The following is an 18,045-nucleotide window of genomic DNA, read 5'->3' as shown; positions in this document are numbered from 1 at the left end:
TGCACTGAGAATAATTCTACTTGAAGATTTCAGTGTGTTTTCAAAAATACTGCCAGTACCCACGCTTAATTACAATTGCCTGTAATCATCAATATTCTGTTTGAATCTACAAAAGCCAAAATAACACAATTGATGCAGAGGCAAACAGGACAGATACGATGATGAGACAAATGTAATTACAAGTAAATTTATAGCACATTTAAGAGGTTGATTTTTTAATTTATTTATTTATTTTTCAATGCTTTTTCACTGCCCAGGTCGCCACAATCATACATGACCACTGGACAGTTGAGTTCTATGGGGGACAGAGACTGAGAACTGTGTGTGCTTGTGTATGTGTGTGTGTGTGTGTGTGTGTAGGTGTGTGTGTGTGTGTGTTTGTGTGTTATATAGATAAAAGCGTAGGCCCTTTAGCAGACATGGTGCAAGAACACAGCACTAGAACATATTATATAACTACAGTGTACCGTACAGGTCTGCATGCATGGGACACATTAACACATTCTTAAATGTACATCTATGTGGGTATGAGTGTAATAATCAAACAATCTTAATTATCTTTTTAAAAAGTGGGGATTATATCTATACTGTAATAGGATTACTTTTTTTTTGATAGCTATGTAGATGTATTTTATGCACAACTGTATCTGAACCTCTAGACTATTTCGGCTGTGCAGAGACAGTTTTAGAGCACCATTCACACAGCAAAGTATAGTTATTGTGTATTTAGTTTTTTAACTAATGCTGGGATTTAAAAAGGGAAACCATCCAAAGTTCAGTAGATCATTCGCCATCCTGTCTAAATGTGTTGAAAGCCTCTCAGCGGGTAAGGACACCTCTTTGAAACATGCTGTCTTGTCTCCTCTATTACTCACTGTACTTCTTCTTTGTATTCTTGTGCATATGTGTAATCACTCCTTCAGTCCTTTTTTTGTGCTGTATACTTCTAACATAGAATGTAGGACTGCATTAGAGTCAATGGCAGAGATATCTGAGCTATACCCTTTCACACTCACTTTCTGTTTCTGTCTTTGTCCCATTTCTGTGCAAGTTATGTACCATCAGTATCAATATGCTGAATAGGAAGCAGGCTCACTGAGTTCTCCATTGAATCTGCTTTTTTCCTGAGTGTAAAGAATGCCGGCCTTCATGTTTACAACATGGACATACTGTATACTGCCAAACATGCAGGACCGTACCAAACTTCCCTCTTGAGCTCTTAGTCCTCCACCTCTCATCTTCCATGCAATTGTATTCTACAGACTCTTCTCTTTTCCTTTTTCTCCTCTTTCTCTTCATCATCTTTTTAAGCATCAGAGGACAATGAGGTTGTGTCCTCTAGCTGTGTTTCTTCGTGTCTAGTGTCGTGGTGCGCGTGTTCATGTCAGTACTTGTGCCTACTGTGGATCGCATGCTTTAGCCCTTGACTGGACACAAACGTTGCTCACAAACTCCTCTTGACCCTTATGTGGACAAACGTTGGGGATCCTTATAAACTTATCAAGGGAACCAAATAACTTAATACAAATTTATCATATGTGTTACCAGTTCTGTAAGAAACAAATAGGAAATAAAGGCCTTTTAATTACCATGACTCGTTTGTTATGCAATGTGTTCAACTGACTTGACTCACAATCTCTCTGCCACTCTTACACATTATATTTAAATCACACATTTTCACCCCTTTACAGTTTATTAAGCAAAGTGATTAAACCGTGGTGTGTACATCAAGCTGTTCTTCAATACATAATTCAAACTTGTTTCAATATAATATACTGCATATTTCAATATATTTACAGCACATGTAGAGATAGTATTTTAGGAAGGCACATATCCAATTTGTAGTCAGAGCCCTAGTATTATATTCAATCAAAACAAGTAAAGCTGTTTTACTGGATGTGATCAAAAGATTACATCTGTGTCGTAACATGCAGCCCTGGTTGGACTCCATTGCATTGTGAAAGGAATACACAGAGTTTTTGGGAGATTGGTCAATGTAACCCGTTAAGTGATGACAGGATAGACACCAGAATCACCCATGTGTCTTCAGTGGATCATTAAACGCTTCAGCATACACTACAGTATGTTGAGTGATCCGAGGTGATTTGCATTATCTCAAAAGTGAGAAAATAACTTAAATGATAAGTATCATAAATGATATGCACCTGGCAGTTTTTTGTAGGAGATTGGTAACATTTGCATGGAATATGATACAAAAATAATGTTCTGTTTTGAAATACCAGGGACTACTTTCCCTGTGGAAAGGTCACTCTTCCTGCTAGACTGACCTGTTTTGTTTATATGGAGTTAGTTCCCTGAGGAACGACTGGAAGGCAGCGACCTCTTCCAAGGCTATATTTTTATTTATCATGTGAACTATGCTAACTAACAAACACTTAGCTGTCCAGCAAGCTAGTCATCCATTAGCCACTACATAGCCAACAGCTAGCAGCTAACTATGCCGCGTTTTTAGATAACAGTCAATCGATATAATCTTTACAACACAATTAATTCACTAACATAAAACAAATTACAAGATTTGCAAATCTTTGCAAATCTTTGCAGGGACTGTTTCTTAGGGAAGAAACAGTCCCTTGTTGCTGGGCGATGGGAAACACTGCACAGCTAAAAATCTCTGCACAGAGGATGAATGCGTGATTGCTCACCTGAGGTAGTTCCAAAAATAATCTATGGCTATATCAGTTATATTTAGTTTATGATATTTCATTTTTTTTTTTTTAATTCATGAATCAGACCATATAATAAAACAAAAATCACTAACAACATTTAATCACTAAAAGGTCAGCCTTCATACTGTGGATAATGCAAGTCGTCTGCAATCTGTCAACATAGTGTATCTAAAGTGTTAGCATTGAGCACCGGAGCAAACGATCTACGGAGCAGTGGATGATTTTGGTGTCTGTGTTCTCATCACTTAACAGGTAAGTTGAGCAACAGGCCACTTTCCCCCCAAAAAACCCCGGTGTATTCCTTTAAAATAAAATTGAGTAAACAAAGTGTAGAGATTAAAACTACGAAATGCATAAATAAATAAAAAATATATTTCTATAACAAAACATAACATTGGACATTCTCTTTCACACACACACTGTCTCCTCTGTTTAGCCATCCTAAGGTTTGGAAGGAGAGGGTGGTGAGCTACTGGGTAAAGAAAACACTCTATGAAGGACACTCTTGAACAAAAAATAAGCACACTGCCACATCACCAAAAGCAGAGGAACAGAATCAATCTGGCAATTATCAAAATGTGTCATGTGTCCATTTTGAAAGTAATATTTCTGTTGAGTGCATGACTATTTCAGTAGTTTGAAAAATAACCTATTTTACTGACATCATTTCCACCTCTCTTCTCCATAATTAAGACAATAGGAAGATGCTTTTCTGCAGTGCTCAATGTAGCAACAAATAAATACATGTGATGTCATGATGTGATGTGTAGCTACAATATTGGATACAGTATCTTAATGTGAAACCCTGGATCTGCATGAACTGGGCAATGAAGTCCCATTCAAACAGCACTTGTGGTCCCTATTCTGTACATGTGAAAAATCTAGAAAATAACTAATCAAGTACAAACAATATAGTTGTAACTCTATCACACCCTTGGTGGAATTTGACAAAAAAATTTAACACCTCTCTTTGGATCTTCACAAGTCCCAACAGGGATTAAGAGGATCTGTTTCTGGAGTGGGCAAAGTGCCTCATCACCATTACTCTGGAAGTAGTTACAAGTTAGGACATCACTGATAATTACACTGTCATATCAGGGTTGGAACATCCATTGACACACAACAGGAGCTTCAGGTTGTGACTCAGACATCTTTCATTTGGACAGTTTGCTGATGACGCGAATGAGAGCCCCATTCTCATCCTTTAGCCTCTGGTTGTCTGACTTGAGCTCTGTTAAGATCTAGGGCAGCAGAGGGAGAGAAACTGTATTAGTACATTGTATTATAAACACCGCTGTTGTGCACTCAGTGAAACTGAAGTGGTTGATAGATAGCGTGAAATGTGCAAATGAAAGCTTCAGGTGGTGTAAGGACACTACTATTATTTGTACCATAATATTCCAATATCAACAGCACCATCCTACTTAACCATTGCAATGTTGAAATATCTTCCATCACCGCTGATAATAAATGGACCAAAAGTTGTCTTTCAATAAAATTAGAGGTCAAGTAATGAGGACATGCTTCACAGTGCTGGATCATGCAAGGAGGGGAGTGAATTTAGCAGAATGCTCTGCTTGTGAAAAGTAAGAAAGAATATGAAAGAAAAAGAGAAACAGAGAGGGGGTCAATTTCTCAAATCTAGGTTATGTCTCTCTCAAGAGGAGTAATGACTAAAAATAACCACAATCTTAGTCAAAATATAAGACACTACACAAACAATAACCCTCTGCTAGCTTTGGCATTCCTATTAACATTGTTATTATCGCCACTGATGAGTGGGCAGAAGCACCTGGCATCAACATGAATGAGCGTTGAGTTCTGCTCATGACCTGCAGTAGATCACATGAAATCCACGGCCCTTTTCTCTCATTTTCCCCATCACTCTCCCTGGTATACTGCACAACAATCCCAAATTCCATTAAAGAAATCCCATGATGATGGTACTGCCCATACACTGCCCTGCTCTTAATGCAATTAAAGTAACATGATTATATACATTTGTCCCTGCTCTGACAGGCTGCACGAACACAAAAAGACACACACACACACATGCACAGACACGCAATCAGGCACACAGCGGTGCCCATGTTTGACCCAGTGGCACAGGATTTACTGCTCATTTTAAAGGCTAATGAACTCACACGTTCCACTTCCCTCGGAGGATTGAGTGGAATGGCTGTTTCCTCGGCAAACAATTTTGCATTGATTGCACAACACATTACGAAGGAGCTGCACGTATTTGACTCTGCACAGATCAATAACTGTTCTAACTGTTCTATGCTCCAGAATGTTTAATTTACCTAGATGATCACCAAAGAAAAAACAACAACATCCTACTGCAGTGTTCAGTGTAGTCATGTGAAGCTTTTCATCCATGCAGCATGAATGTAGCTAAAAATAGACTGAAAAGGAGGCTCGCGAGAGAAGTTTAGGGGGGGAGGGGTCAGCGGGGTCGCCCTCCGATGGCCTCATGGGAGAATGGGTTAGAGGAGGGCAGGGGGAGATGCATTGCGGTGTAGGCGAGTGAGCAGTGGGTGGGTGCAGGACCTGCCTGAGAGGATTACAGCAGAGGAGGAGGGAGCTGGAGAGGAACCGGAAGGACAGAGGAGTGCAGAAGTGATGTGGCTGAGGAAGGGGAGAGGAAGGGAAAGCAGGAGAGATGATGTCAGAGGATCAGAGGTCCTCTGTCTCAGGCAGGGAGGCCATCTCAGAGAGGCGGGCGAGGACACGCAGCATGGCTCTATTCTCAGCCAGGAGACGCTCGTTCCCCCGCCGCAGGGCCTGGATCTGAGCCAGAGCAGGGAAAGCCTGCACAAAGGAGGAGAGAGATAGAGAGAGAAAGACAGAGAGAGAGCATGCAGGGAGGCAGGCCATGTGCAAAGAGAAAGACAGATATAGACAGTGTATACAGTACAGATACAAACACACAGGCATGCACGCACGTACACATGCAACCACCCACACACCTTCACAGAAATAGAGAAAAAACAGACGAGGACCACCTGAGGGGCTAATCAACAAAACCTGTACAAAGAAACATTTTACTACCGGGAAATTTGAAAAGAAACGGCAAAAGCTGTGAAAAGCAAAGCAAATTATGAAGCCAGCTATTCTTGGGTTTGTGCTCATCAAACCTGGGCTGTGGAGAGTGGCGGGGTGCCGAGGTGTGATTATGCATAGCTTTTCAGTTATGCTTGGAAGAGGAGCAAAGGAGAGGGAATATTCATTCACACACCTTCATATAACCTGCAGTTCTACAGTTTCAGACTTTGCACAAGAGCTCAATAAGTTAGAAGTCAAAGGAATGGAAATGATTCATTCCCCCCTCTTCTTGGCCTGGCTTTGAGGTAAACCTCAGTGTGGATCTACGAGACGTCTGTGGTTTGACGCCATTCCTGAGGGTAAACCACAGTGCACACACTCACACACGTTGTGTTCCAGGCTAACCAAGGACTAGTTTGTGGAGGAGAGTATGGCCAAGGACGAGGTAAGAAGGACATCCAGCTGCTTCTTACAACCCCAAAGCACATTTATGGGAGCCTGTGCTTATGACTGAACAGCCCATGTATATGAAGTCTACAACAGTACAGTTTCTAAAGAGGTGCCATGAAAATGTGCCCGTGCAAAGACAGAGGGAAGGAAAGGGAGAGACTGACAGAAGAACGCATAATTATCTGTCATTAATCTCAAACTCTTTGATACTAAACCAGATCTGACTTCACTTCAAATCCTGCAGATAATTCCCCCACAGTTGCTATTGCTCAAGTTTCAGTAGCTGCCAGGAATAATTCAACTCTACCATTCCAATGTAGGAGCCTAGATAAAGAGACCTACAGTATAGGGAGCTAAAGGGAATCTGACACATTGGACAAGAACACACATATAGCATTTGAAAGGGAAAAAAAGATTGTGTGCCCCTGCAGCGTCTACAGTACATATTGTATGTATGCTTGAGGGTATAATGTGATGTGTGTGTGTGTATGTGCGTCCACACGTGTACGCATGCCCCAGTCTCTGAAAGAACAGGATAATGTGAGGTGACAGGCAGGTGTCAATCACTCCTCTGCATCGTTATCAACCACTCACCATCCCCCCTCCCCTGAGACAGCCTGCTCTCAGGGCTGGTACCCACAGCGGAACCGCATTGGGGCTTCCTGCTGAGGGAACCACGACAACATGGGGTCAAACATTCACTGCTGGCATCTGCTAGTATATCACACTGCTGCCCTGTGTCAGTTAAAATGTCCTTGTCACTGTCTGTAACCGCTGTCTGCATCTTACATTCCCTCAGACCAGGGCCATGACTTTAATTTTCAGTAGGAATAGAATGATTTCACTGGAATTTGCCGCCGCCGCCGTCACATTATATTCTCACTCTGTGTCTGGTGAATGCTTCTGTAACTGTCGGAAAAGTCGCAATGCACAAACTGCAGCACAGCCCGCATTTACTCAAGCCTGAAATTTCTCTGCCCCGTGTTTCTTTGTGAAGCGGAATACACACAATCAGTGCAGGAATGTCTCACAAAAGCAGGTCTTTTGCTCTTGGACGGGGTTTGGTATTCAGCTGGAACTAGGTCACAGTGTTCACCCCAACAGTGGGATAAGTGGAGCAGGGGAGCAGCGGAACAGGCTCCTCCTCAGCCTGGCAGGAACTGTCCCGGCAGAACACTGTAGGTAATGAGCCTTTAGCATCGACCTTCCCTCTCCTTGACTCCCAACCCACCTGGCTAACCACAACCCCGGAGTGCACTCTACGCGTGTTTTCTCTCTAAAAGGCTTTAGGCGTGCTTGATTTAACATGGGTGGGAGGGGCTTGGCTGCGAGGAGGTGTGTATGCTGTAAGTCACTTTGGACAAAAACGTCTGCTAAATGACGTAATGTAATGTATTTTTGTGACTGTTAGTGTTATGTTAGAAAAAACACCAGCGAGATAAATGAAGCATAACTTCAGTATCTGAGAGAAAATAGATGCCATCTTGACCTAGGTGAGCTGTAGACCGGCAGAGCCAGGCTGACTATGTGCAATTTATTTTTGACTGACCTTTAACTCGTCCTCCATGTCTGACACTCTTTTCTCAAGAGCCTGTTTTTCCTGAGAATAAAGAAAAAAGATGTTGACATTTTTCCAGTTAGAAAAAAACATGTAGATTTCATTTGAGTTTTCACATTTAAAATGATTAGTCATGATTAGTCGACTCAGCTCTCATATTATTGATATTATTGAAATGATTAGTTCCATGCTCTAAGAGTGAAAGGCCATTAGAGAGTGATTTGAAACAAGACAGGAAAATTAGAGAGAAAAAGACCAAGAAAAGATATGGACATTCATCCATCTTGATACAGTAGAACAGCCTGATCAACTAAAATATGGAGAAGTTGTCTTGCAATAATGAAGAACAGCTGTCAAGATAGATACATACCCTTTTCTCTGATTCAAGTACAGAGGATCTCTCAGATATTCTGTCTTGTTTCTAAAAGTTAAAAATGGTGCTGTTATTGCAAAAGTATTGGGAGAAAATACTTAAAAATATGCTTGTGTATTTTTGAAAGTTATTTCTGTCTGTAATTAGTTGATCGTCCCTAATGTGATCTTCCTTCAGTTGACCCCAACCTGTGTTTAATACTGCTTTTAAGATGGAAGAAGGATACTGGTTATGCAGCAATATGAAGATCACATTGGCTCTGTTTCTGTACCTGAGTGACTTTCTCCAGCTGTGAACGTATCCTGGCCAGCTCTTGTTTGCTGTCCTGCAACCTGGACTTGAGCTTCTCATTCTCACGCAAGGCATCCTGATACATCTGAAATAAAGATAAAGAAGAATCAGACGCCTTAGTCAAGGGACCCTTGGTCTTTGAATGGCTTTTTGGTAAGTTAAAAAAAAATCAAGCGTGAAATTACATAATACAGAATGGTACATAGAAGCTAAATAAATAAATAAAATAAAACAACAATTTCAAATTTTTCATCCAACCTCTATGCAACCCCAGCTGCTTATCCCCATCACTATCCCACCCCCTCTCTCATATATTATTTTTCAAGGGCAGCCCCTCCCCCTTCTTTACCTTTGCTTAACTATATGGCTATCTATTTATATCAGAGCACTGTCTAATTGGATATACTACATAATACATGAATTTAACTATTGAACATAGTTTATATAATTGAATATCGTATAATGTATTGTCTGAAAAAAAAATTACTGTAAATCTCATATGTTACCATTTGGCCTTATGGCATTGTGTTGTTTTTTTTATATCAGTTCAACACAATATTATTACTATCTTTTAATAATATAGTAATACAAAGATAATCTGTTTGTATAGTCATTCATATCGTACAGTAGCACATACCAGAATAAACCTAACTCACTCTCAAAAACCTGAACATACTGACTAATTCAGCTGCATCTGCAAGTGCTTCTACAATTTGCCTGTTTGCACCCTTTACATGTGCTATTGATGATTCTAAAACTATCTCAACACCATGACAGAGCCATCCACTGATCTAGATTTAAAACATGTGGTCGTTTCCATCATTCCATTTTTGCCATTTTGTGTCATTTTGTGTGCTTAGCAGTACAGTAAATAGAAAAAGAAAGCTGTTCCAGGCAAATAAAACCATGTTTCAAATCTTGGAATGATCATAACCTTCATCATTCATTATGTGTGATATAGTATGAATCCCTTGATTTTTGTCATTGTGGAAAAAAGAATCGGGGTTTCCCACCCCAGTATCAAGATGCCAATTTGTCTCCTATTTACATCATTTTTCATTAATAATTGTTTCTATATGTAATGAGAGGGAATTGGTCCAAAATGTTCAGAACAGCAGTGGTCAGACAAAGCATTAAACAATACATCTTTGAGGGAGAGAGATGACACTATTTGCCTTTCTACCTCTACCCAAGGCACATTGAGCGATCAAACCAGTTTTTCAAAAGGGCAAATCATGAAAGCATAACGACAGACTTCAAAATTAGGCACATTTAACCCCCCAGACCTTTTGTCATGCTGTAATATGGCTGTTCTATTTCTAGGGAACTGTCCCTTCCAAATGTATTTTGAGACTCGACCTTGAAGCTTGTCCCAAAAACCAGATGGGGGAGGTAGAGGACGAGTAGTAGCAATGAAATTAACTCTGTGTAAAATATAAATTTTCACTATTAAACTACAACCTGCTAAGGATATTGTTAAGTTGACCCACTTATCTGTATCTTCTGTTACATTCTGTTGTAATTCTGTATTATGGTTTTATCTAATGAATGATAAATATCTATTCCCAAGTATCTAAAATTGTAGGTCTATCATCACTTTATTAAGAGGTAATAATGAAGACTTGTAACAAGATATTGAGTTGAATTTCTCAAGTAAATCAACAACTGGCAGCAATGTAATATACAGTGATCAATATACAGTGACTAATCATCAGCATATAAAGATATCTTATGAAGTGTATTGTTATTTTCTTAACTCCTTCAGATATTATAATCTTCTGTGTTAGTGGTTCCAGGGAAATCACAAACAATAACAGCAAGGTCGGACAACCTTGCATTGTGCCACATGCTACAGAGACCCACTGGTCTCCTGTTTCCATTGCTGCTTGATTGTGATATAATGTTTTGAAACATATTCATAAATTTATCACCAAAGCCCATATTGTGCATCGTGCCCCAGAGGTAAGGCCATTCCAGCCTGTCAAAAGCTTTCTCAGCATCTGCTGGCATTTCGGCACATGGTGTTGCAAAACTGGACGCTCCATGAATAATAATATAAAGGAGACGACAGACATTATCAGATCATAACCTCTGTCTCGCAAAACCTGTTTGGTCAGGATGTACCAATATGGGCAGAACAGAGTAGCATACAGATTATCATCTGTGGTTATAAGGGATATGGATCTATGACCTGAACATAATTTAGGGTCTTTCCCCTTTTTATGTGAAATGATGGCAGTGTTTACACTTCGATGGCTGTATTAATCATTTCTAATAATGTTGGACCAAGATCAGACCAAAACTAAAACTAAAATTCAGGAGGGATCCCATCCCATCCTGGAGATTTCCCATGATTCATTTCCTTCAGAGCATTCTTACAATTCCTGTAGAGTGAGAATCTAGTAAATTAATCTCATCAGCTTTGAGTTTCGGTAAATTCTTTTCTTTCTCCAATTCAGAAGTATATAGGCTCACACAGATCACAATACTGTTTGTTCTGTAAGTCAAATTAAATCTCTATCTACTGGCCCTTTTTGGAACATTAGAGATGAAGAAACTGCTAATTTGCATGGTGATCTGACAGGCATATACAGAAATTCAGCTTTCTGCACCGAATGAAGCATTCCAGAGGAAATTAATATATAATCTATTCTTGAAAATGTTTGTTTTCTTGCAGAGAAGGTTGAATCTGGACTGGAAAAAAAACCAAAAGTTTTCTTCATGTGAAAAATAACAATTACCTCCTGATTTCCCTCGAGGCTCCTTGCTTCACCAGCAGTTAAGATAAATTGAGGTGTGGTGAGAGTTACTACCTTCCTATAGTCCTTGGTACCGGAGTCTTCCTCCTGCTTATTGAGTGCGGCCAGTCTGGTCTCCCTCCGGGTGTAGGAGCTGGTGCGGCCTAACGGTTTGTCTGTTGTGCTGTCTCCTCCACTGGAGTCCAATCTGGGAGGAGGGAGCACATCTCATATTCAGTACAAACCTGTTTATTCCACAATGCCAGTTTAGTTCTCTATTTAGGCTGTTTATTTTTGACTGCTATGGGAAAAACAGTACTGCAAAGTAGGAGAAAAAACAATGCCAAATACTTACCTTGCCACTCTGTCATGCTGAAAAACAAACAGTAAGCCATGTTAGTGAGTGAGATCACAAATAAATCACTACCAGCTTGAGCATGGGAACAACATTTTGTAAAAAAAAAACCGTTCTGTTCTGGCTAGATCCAGATTTATTTGTTTGATAGGATCAAACAGAGGCTCGACAGTGAAATATTTTCCATATTGAGACAGCAGAGAACAAAAACAAAGCAAAACTTCCAAGTGACTTATCACAGCGTGTTCAGATGCCTTAGGTCCCAGAGGAAAGACATGCTCGCGGAAGTGAGCTGATATAATTCACCCCAACACTGCATTGACAGGGTTCACCTGGGTCAAACCTCTCCGGTAAGCTCGGTTAATCTTTTAGTGGGTGTTTGCCACGCAAATGGCTGCAGCATAAAGATGACTTCATGTCGCGGAGAAGCTGAGTTTCTCCTATGAGTCTCTGTATTCTGCGCGACAGTGTTCAAAGGTATGACCTCAGGGAACAGATTGCTGATAGCACACCGCCTTGGCAGGATTTTGCTGTGACTAGTCCAGTCTGCATGGCTGACATCAGATATTTACTGCCATTCAGACAGAGGGACTGTGGACAGATTTCTGCTTGTTGTTCAATTTACACAAGTTTATTCTCATGTCTAGACATAATTTCATACAAATTCAGTACATATTCAGCTTTCTATTACTTCTCGGGATTGATATGGCTGCTCACAATCAATGATTTGCTCAATGATTTGTGATAACAAATGTATTCACTTCACCAAGGAGTCAAGGTATTGTGCTACATGTAGAGTTGTATAGGACAACTAGGATTTGCCTACATTATGCAATTTTCACAGAACAGCCAGGCGTAGTTTATGTGCCTCTACTGCCTGGCTGTGTATCGTACATGCCACACACTGTGTAGATCGATTGTGACTGCCAAAACTAAAGTATTACAATTATTATATCTATCTCCAGACCTGCCAGCCAGACCTGTTGTCTGTACTGAGCAGACAGATAACCGACTGCCAACAGCTGATAAACATGACACATAAGAGGATGATACCTTGATGTGTGGGCTAACTATCAGTCAGTGAAGGGGGGAGAGAGAGAGAGAGAGAGAGAGAGAGAGAGAGAGAGAGAGAGAGAGCACAGCAGACGCATCCATCTAACAGCTTGCCGTACATCTTGTTTTAATAAGTACAGCGAGAGAGAAAGAGGCTGTCTAATCAAGTCATTTAAGAACAAAACAGGTTCATTACAAAGTGCAAAGTACATTACAAAGTGCAAAGTACAGACAAAACAAGAAAAAAACACATTTTAAGATATGAGGCCAGTCTGAAGCCAGCCTGATGGTTGTAATTGTAATATCTGCTCCGATCTTATACTGTTTACCCCTAAATTCAAAGATTAGAAGCTGCTCTCTTGTGTAGGAAAGAAGACTTAAACACTCCATGCTAACAGCTTATTCCCGGGCCAGGGGGATTGGGTTTTGTTTAGAAACACTTTGAATTACACCCCAGTCTTCTTGTGCGGTGGCACAGACTGGTAAGACAAGAAGCAGATGTAGATCACATTAATAGCATATGCTTTAGGAGAACAATTTATGTCAAAAGGAACCGACTGCACAATTATTTCTACGTTCACATTTGGCTGGTAGGGGGATATTTCACGCTGCACCAAAAGAGCAATTCCTCAGCGAGTGTTTACCCAACTGAGCCAGCGCTGCCTGTCCTTATGTGGTCATGTGCTTTAGCAGAACTTCTATCCAGGGACAAACAGACCCCGTGACCTCAGATGAAGCAGGGCCGAGGACGGAGCCAGGATGAGCTCTCACTGAAGATCTCCTCATGCAATATTGAGGTAATCCCCTTGATCAGGTTCGGGGCCCATTCATTGTTCAGTGATGATTGGTTTGAAAAGATAGATGTGATGTTTTTATGAATAAGTCTTCATGAAGTCTGCCTCTTGATATAGGAGCTGTAACCGTGCACTTAACAGGCCCACTGAAAGCATCAAACTCTGCCTATTCATGAAACTCTTTCTAGGTTATTAGTCCCTGTAAGCAGACATGTGAGACCTATTTCACACCAAAGGATTAGTAAATTGGTGAAATGAGTTTCTTAAACACTTAATTTCAAGGAAATCGTGAGTGAGTAGCGGGGATTAATTAGACCAGATATGAATCTTGAGAAAAAAGGGTGAATCCGTACTTTTACGCTTTTATGTCTTCATCAGGAAACCTTTTGTTAGATTTGACCAAAGCCTCACAATGTCAGCCTAGCCCTTGTGTTAAGGTTGCTATGGAAATAGAACCTGAATCGTTGTACATGATACTTGTATCACTGCAATGACATTTTACTTCTACTACAAAGTAAACTATAAACTACACAAAAGCCACAGTAGTCAGTTTACAAAGCCATATATATTTCGGCACCTGCTATGCAGATGCCCCGGTCCGTGTTCCCTTGTTAGGAAAAATAGAGCGAGTCGAAACTGGCATGTGCGGCTCAGTAAAGTATGTGAGGCGCAGCAGATGCAGGGAGAGACGATCTACCAGGGGAGAAAAGAACGTGGGCCCCAGACTGATGGAAACAGCCTCTGAACGGGTGCATGCTTCAACCACGGGCCGCCTGTAAACAATACTGCCTCCAGTTTTATAGCTTGCCAGGACCGACACCACACACACCGGGGGGTCGGCTGCACACATGCAGGCCGCCCCACAGCGCTGCAGTAGATAAACAATACTGGCAACAGCAGCCTCCAAGAGCCAATGAAACCATCAAGTCTCCAGGAGTAGGAGACTCTTCATTCCCCTACTCACCCTTTAACTTCTTCTCCTATTTTTTTTCGCACCATCACCCCTTCAGAGCTGACTGGGTCCACTGTAGGAAAATTTGAGCAACCCCCTCCATCCCCCACCCCTGGAATTGACACAGCACACACAACCATAAAAGACGTTTCTTCCACATTCACTCACCTTCTCTCACTCCCGCCTCTCCTCCTCCTCCCTCTCTGTTAACTCTTTCTGACTGACCTCTTCTGCCCACTGAGAATGACTTATTTCCTTTTCTATTGCAAGAGCATGGACAGGCCACATCGCAAAAATGCTGCACAACCAGGGCATCTTACCAAGTATGGCATCCCAGAAAGCAGATGTGGTTCTGTTTATAGTTTTGCCTTGTTTCTCACAGCTGTGCAACACGCATCTTATTTTTGCCAAAGTGGACCACATTCTCATCATAAACAATGAGGCAAGTGCTAAAAATATCGCATCAACCTGATTCTCTTTCATTTCCCCCCTCCTCTGGATTTTCTCTCCCAGGAAAGCATTGCCAATTCAGAGTGGGGCTGACATCATGGAAAATTCATGCCTGACTTCCACCATGGGTACAGTACAGTAAGAATAGAAAATGACAGTTCATGAGGAGAGGGCAGAAGTATGACAGTGTTCACTGGTAGCATTCACTGCAAGTAACAGTGCTATCATGAGACTGTAATATTACATAACATTACGTAAGCACCTGTGTGTGCGTGTCTCTAAATAGACAGGATCACGTTGCGTCATTTTGTTCTTTTCTTTCAGTCCCTTTAGTTGTTTTAAATGTGACTATCACACATTGCACCAGTCCAACTCAGTCTGATTCACTGACATAAACAAGTTAGAGTAGAACAGTCCAACAACGCCCATGAGAATAAGCCACTTAGAAAGAAAAAATAACAGGAAATTACAGAGGGAATGTTTCAATCCAAACGTGTGGTCAGACTCTTAGTGCTTCAGAACAAATACTCTCCTTTCAAGGGTCATCAAAAAGTCTTGTGATGTGTGATTCACTAATTATTGGTTCATTTTCATTCATTACTTAATTAACTTGCTCGTTTAACTGAACACACTAAAAACAGCCGATCTCCAAAACAACAAACAAACTTTACATGGCAACACAGTGCATGTCCAGTCATGTGTTTAGAAGCCTTGGAAGCTTTAGTCTTAATGCACATTACAAATCCCCACACAAATTAATCTGGCTAATAAATCAATCACTAACACCCACATAAGATGCTTTGTTTAGGTTTAACGAGGAGTTAGACTGGATTATCACATTGCAGAGGGAGCAATCACTTAATAGTGGTGAGAAAACACACTAAACAGTGCAGTATCTGAGTGATTCAATTTGAAAATGAATTATCCATACCTGGATGTGAACTTGAACACATTCCTTTCCTATTGCTATTGACATGAACAAATACTCAACCAGGGTTAGTCAGTCATATATCCTGGTAAACCTGGTTAATCATTAGATTGAAATCAAATGGGTGCAGCTCAAGTGGAGCTTGAACACTGAAAGAAAAAGTTGTGGTCTTACTCTGAAGTTTTTGGCTGTAGGGGAAGGTGAGGACGGTGGGGAATCTGACAGTGACTTCCTGGTGCGAGCCAGATCCTTGGTGCGTGGGTAGTAGGATGACATCTCCTTTGTCTACCCCGGACAAGCAAGTCAACCTCTACTGTAACATTCACTGAAGCAACCAGATAGCAGCTGCACAGATCCACAGATTCCCTCAAGCAACAGTGACGCAGATGCCCATGACCGTGCTCCTGGGGAATCCTCACACAACAGGTGTCTGCGTGTACGAGTCCGGCTTCACAGTCCCATGAGCCGGGGAGAACTGCGGCTAAGTTTGGAAGGACTGCCGATTTGCGCTCACGCCTTCTTCAGAGCTCAGACAGTGAAACAGTAATCAGATCAAAAATGAAAACAAAACAAAACAAGCTTTGTGGATCGCGCAAACAAATTGTTAGCCCTCGTCTCCGCCCTGTCAACACCGAGGTTTTGGATGAAATGTGAAAAAGTGCTAACGTCCAAAGAAAGCAGTCGAGAGAGAAAAGTTTGTTCCCTATGCTCTCTCTTCCTATGTTTCCTCAAGATATACACACACACACTCTCCATCTCCCTCCCTCTCTCTCTCTCTCCCTCTCCTTTCACTGCTTGGTCACCCTCCCAGTTCACCCCCCCCCCCCCCTCCCCTCCCCCTCTCCCTCCTCTTTCCCTGCTCTCTTCAGCTCTGGCAGCTTTCTCTGGCAGCCTGCCAGAGGCTCTGCTATGGACGGGCTCGGCACTGAGGGCTAAAATTGTCCACTGATGTGGATGGGGATAAGAGGAGGTGGAGCACAAAGCCAGAGTCGGGGGGCTGCAGCTTGTGTCCTGGAAGGTCGGGAGTTTCACCCCAAGAGCCATCAACAACGACGGCCTGTCAGGAAGAAGTGCTTTTAGTGTGAGTGTTAACATGGTGTAAACACAGGGCTTCTGTGCCACATCTCTCTCCTTCACAAAATCGGTGTCATCCACTTCACATTTTAACCCTGCAGACTACTGACAATGAGGAGCAGCTCATTATAAGACAGCAGTGGTTATTTTGTCCCGTTCTGTCCAGTTCTGTTGGCTCAGACAAAATGGCTTGTTGTAAGTGACTCAATCCGTGGCCTTCTGGGGCTCTGCTTTATAAAAATATTAAGTTGTTTTTTCATCTCTCTCTCCAAAGTCACCATCTTACACAACCATGCCCCCCCCCCCCCCCCCCTCCCTTACTGTCTGCTCATAGTCTGCACAAGCCAGCTCATTGCTATCTTCCTTTTATAGTGAGGTTCGCAGCGCTGCAGCGGTTCCTAAACTCCCTTATCCCTGCTCATCTTCTGAGAGAGAGAAAAGAGGAAAGATAGATAGGCAGACACACAGAAAAAAATAGGAAGAGAAAAAGAAAGAAAGAAAGAAAGAAAGAAGTCTGGCTCTCTAGTCCCCCCTCTTAAAAAAGGAAACTGTGATCGCTACTCTAGCCAATTATTGAACAAAATGGCCGTGATGAAGAAAAAATAGGCTTTCAGTTTTATCCAGAAAATGTATTACTATTGGACAGTTGTCCACAAATGTAAAGTGTCTATAAATTACTTTTTATTCATCAAAACATAGAACATAAAAGAAGTAAGAAAATAGTAATTTAGAGCTGCTAAACTCCCCCCAATTGACCACATTCTTCTTCTAATAGACCTTGCACACAATCTCTTGCTCAGATTAATGTGCACGATGTTGATAGATTTACTTCTTGAACTCTTTTGACTTGTACTATATAATATCAGCGATACACTGTCCGGGCTGGTTTAAAATAAGCCACACGTACGTTTCAAACACTGAAATAGGCAGTTGCAGTCGGCCTGCGTATATATTTCTAATGCATATTCACCCTCAGAGACCATCAGCAGAGAATCTGAGCTGCATAAACCTTATCAGGAAGTTCACTGGCTGTGTGGCGGCGAGCTGCACTGGCACTGGTGTTGGAGACAGAGACCTTTACAAAGGGTGGATTCCAGCTGGAGTTCCCCCACACTGATCCTTCGCCTTCGCTTGAGTGAGCCAGCTCTCTCATTTATGACTTACCATATGGGATATTATTCTCATGCATTTCTTGGATAGTGGTAATGAGCGCACAGCAGTGGCTTCCAGAGCTGTCTTGAGTTTCTCAGTAAATGAGGAAGAGGGAGCAGGGCGCACTCTCTAATATCTTAAT

The 18,045-nt window shown here is 41.6% G+C and overlaps 1 protein-coding gene across 2 annotated transcripts; it reads right to left on the bottom strand.

The window, feature by feature from the left end:
* Positions 1 to 3,040: 3,040 nt before the first annotated feature.
* Positions 3,041 to 16,425, bottom strand: ppp1r12b (protein phosphatase 1, regulatory subunit 12B). Of its 2 annotated transcripts, XM_071894633.2 has the most exons (8): positions 15,852 to 16,425; positions 11,501 to 11,517; positions 11,221 to 11,353; positions 8,388 to 8,492; positions 8,114 to 8,164; positions 7,735 to 7,785; positions 6,780 to 6,850; positions 3,041 to 3,931 (listed from the first exon to the last, which is right to left on the bottom strand). In XM_071894633.2, exons 1-7 carry the CDS (start codon positions 15,951 to 15,953, stop codon positions 6,809 to 6,811), a joined length of 501 nt encoding a protein of 166 aa, XP_071750734.1. In that variant the 5' UTR covers positions 15,954 to 16,425; the 3' UTR covers positions 3,041 to 3,931; positions 6,780 to 6,808. The 2 variants fall into 2 exon arrangements, with proteins under 2 accessions (XP_071750734.1, XP_071750733.1); XM_071894632.2 differs by lacking the exon at positions 6,780 to 6,850.
* Between the last annotated feature and the right edge of the window lie 1,620 nt (positions 16,426 to 18,045).

Source organism: Centroberyx gerrardi, chromosome 14, assembly GCF_048128805.1.
Source record: "Centroberyx gerrardi isolate f3 chromosome 14, fCenGer3.hap1.cur.20231027, whole genome shotgun sequence".
NCBI lineage: Eukaryota > Metazoa > Chordata > Actinopteri > Beryciformes > Berycidae > Centroberyx > Centroberyx gerrardi.
The sequence above is the reverse complement of the archived record's forward strand: the minus strand, read 5'-3'. Positions and strand labels throughout refer to the sequence as shown.

What these genes read in the sequence shown, in the direction of transcription:
- ppp1r12b (XM_071894632.2), bottom strand. Translation starts at nt 15,953, where the DNA reads ATGTCATCCTACTACCCACGCACCAAGGATCTGGCTCGCACCAGGAAG. An exon ending in GTACCAAGGACTATAGGAAG is followed by an intron (nt 8,493 to 11,220) that starts GTAGTAACTCTC and finishes TCTTTATTTCAG; the next exon opens with ATGTATCAGGATGCCTTGCG. An exon ending in AGCTGGAGAAAGTCACTCAG is followed by an intron (nt 8,165 to 8,387) that starts GTACAGAAACAG and finishes TTTAACTTTTAG; the next exon opens with AAACAAGACAGAATATCTGA.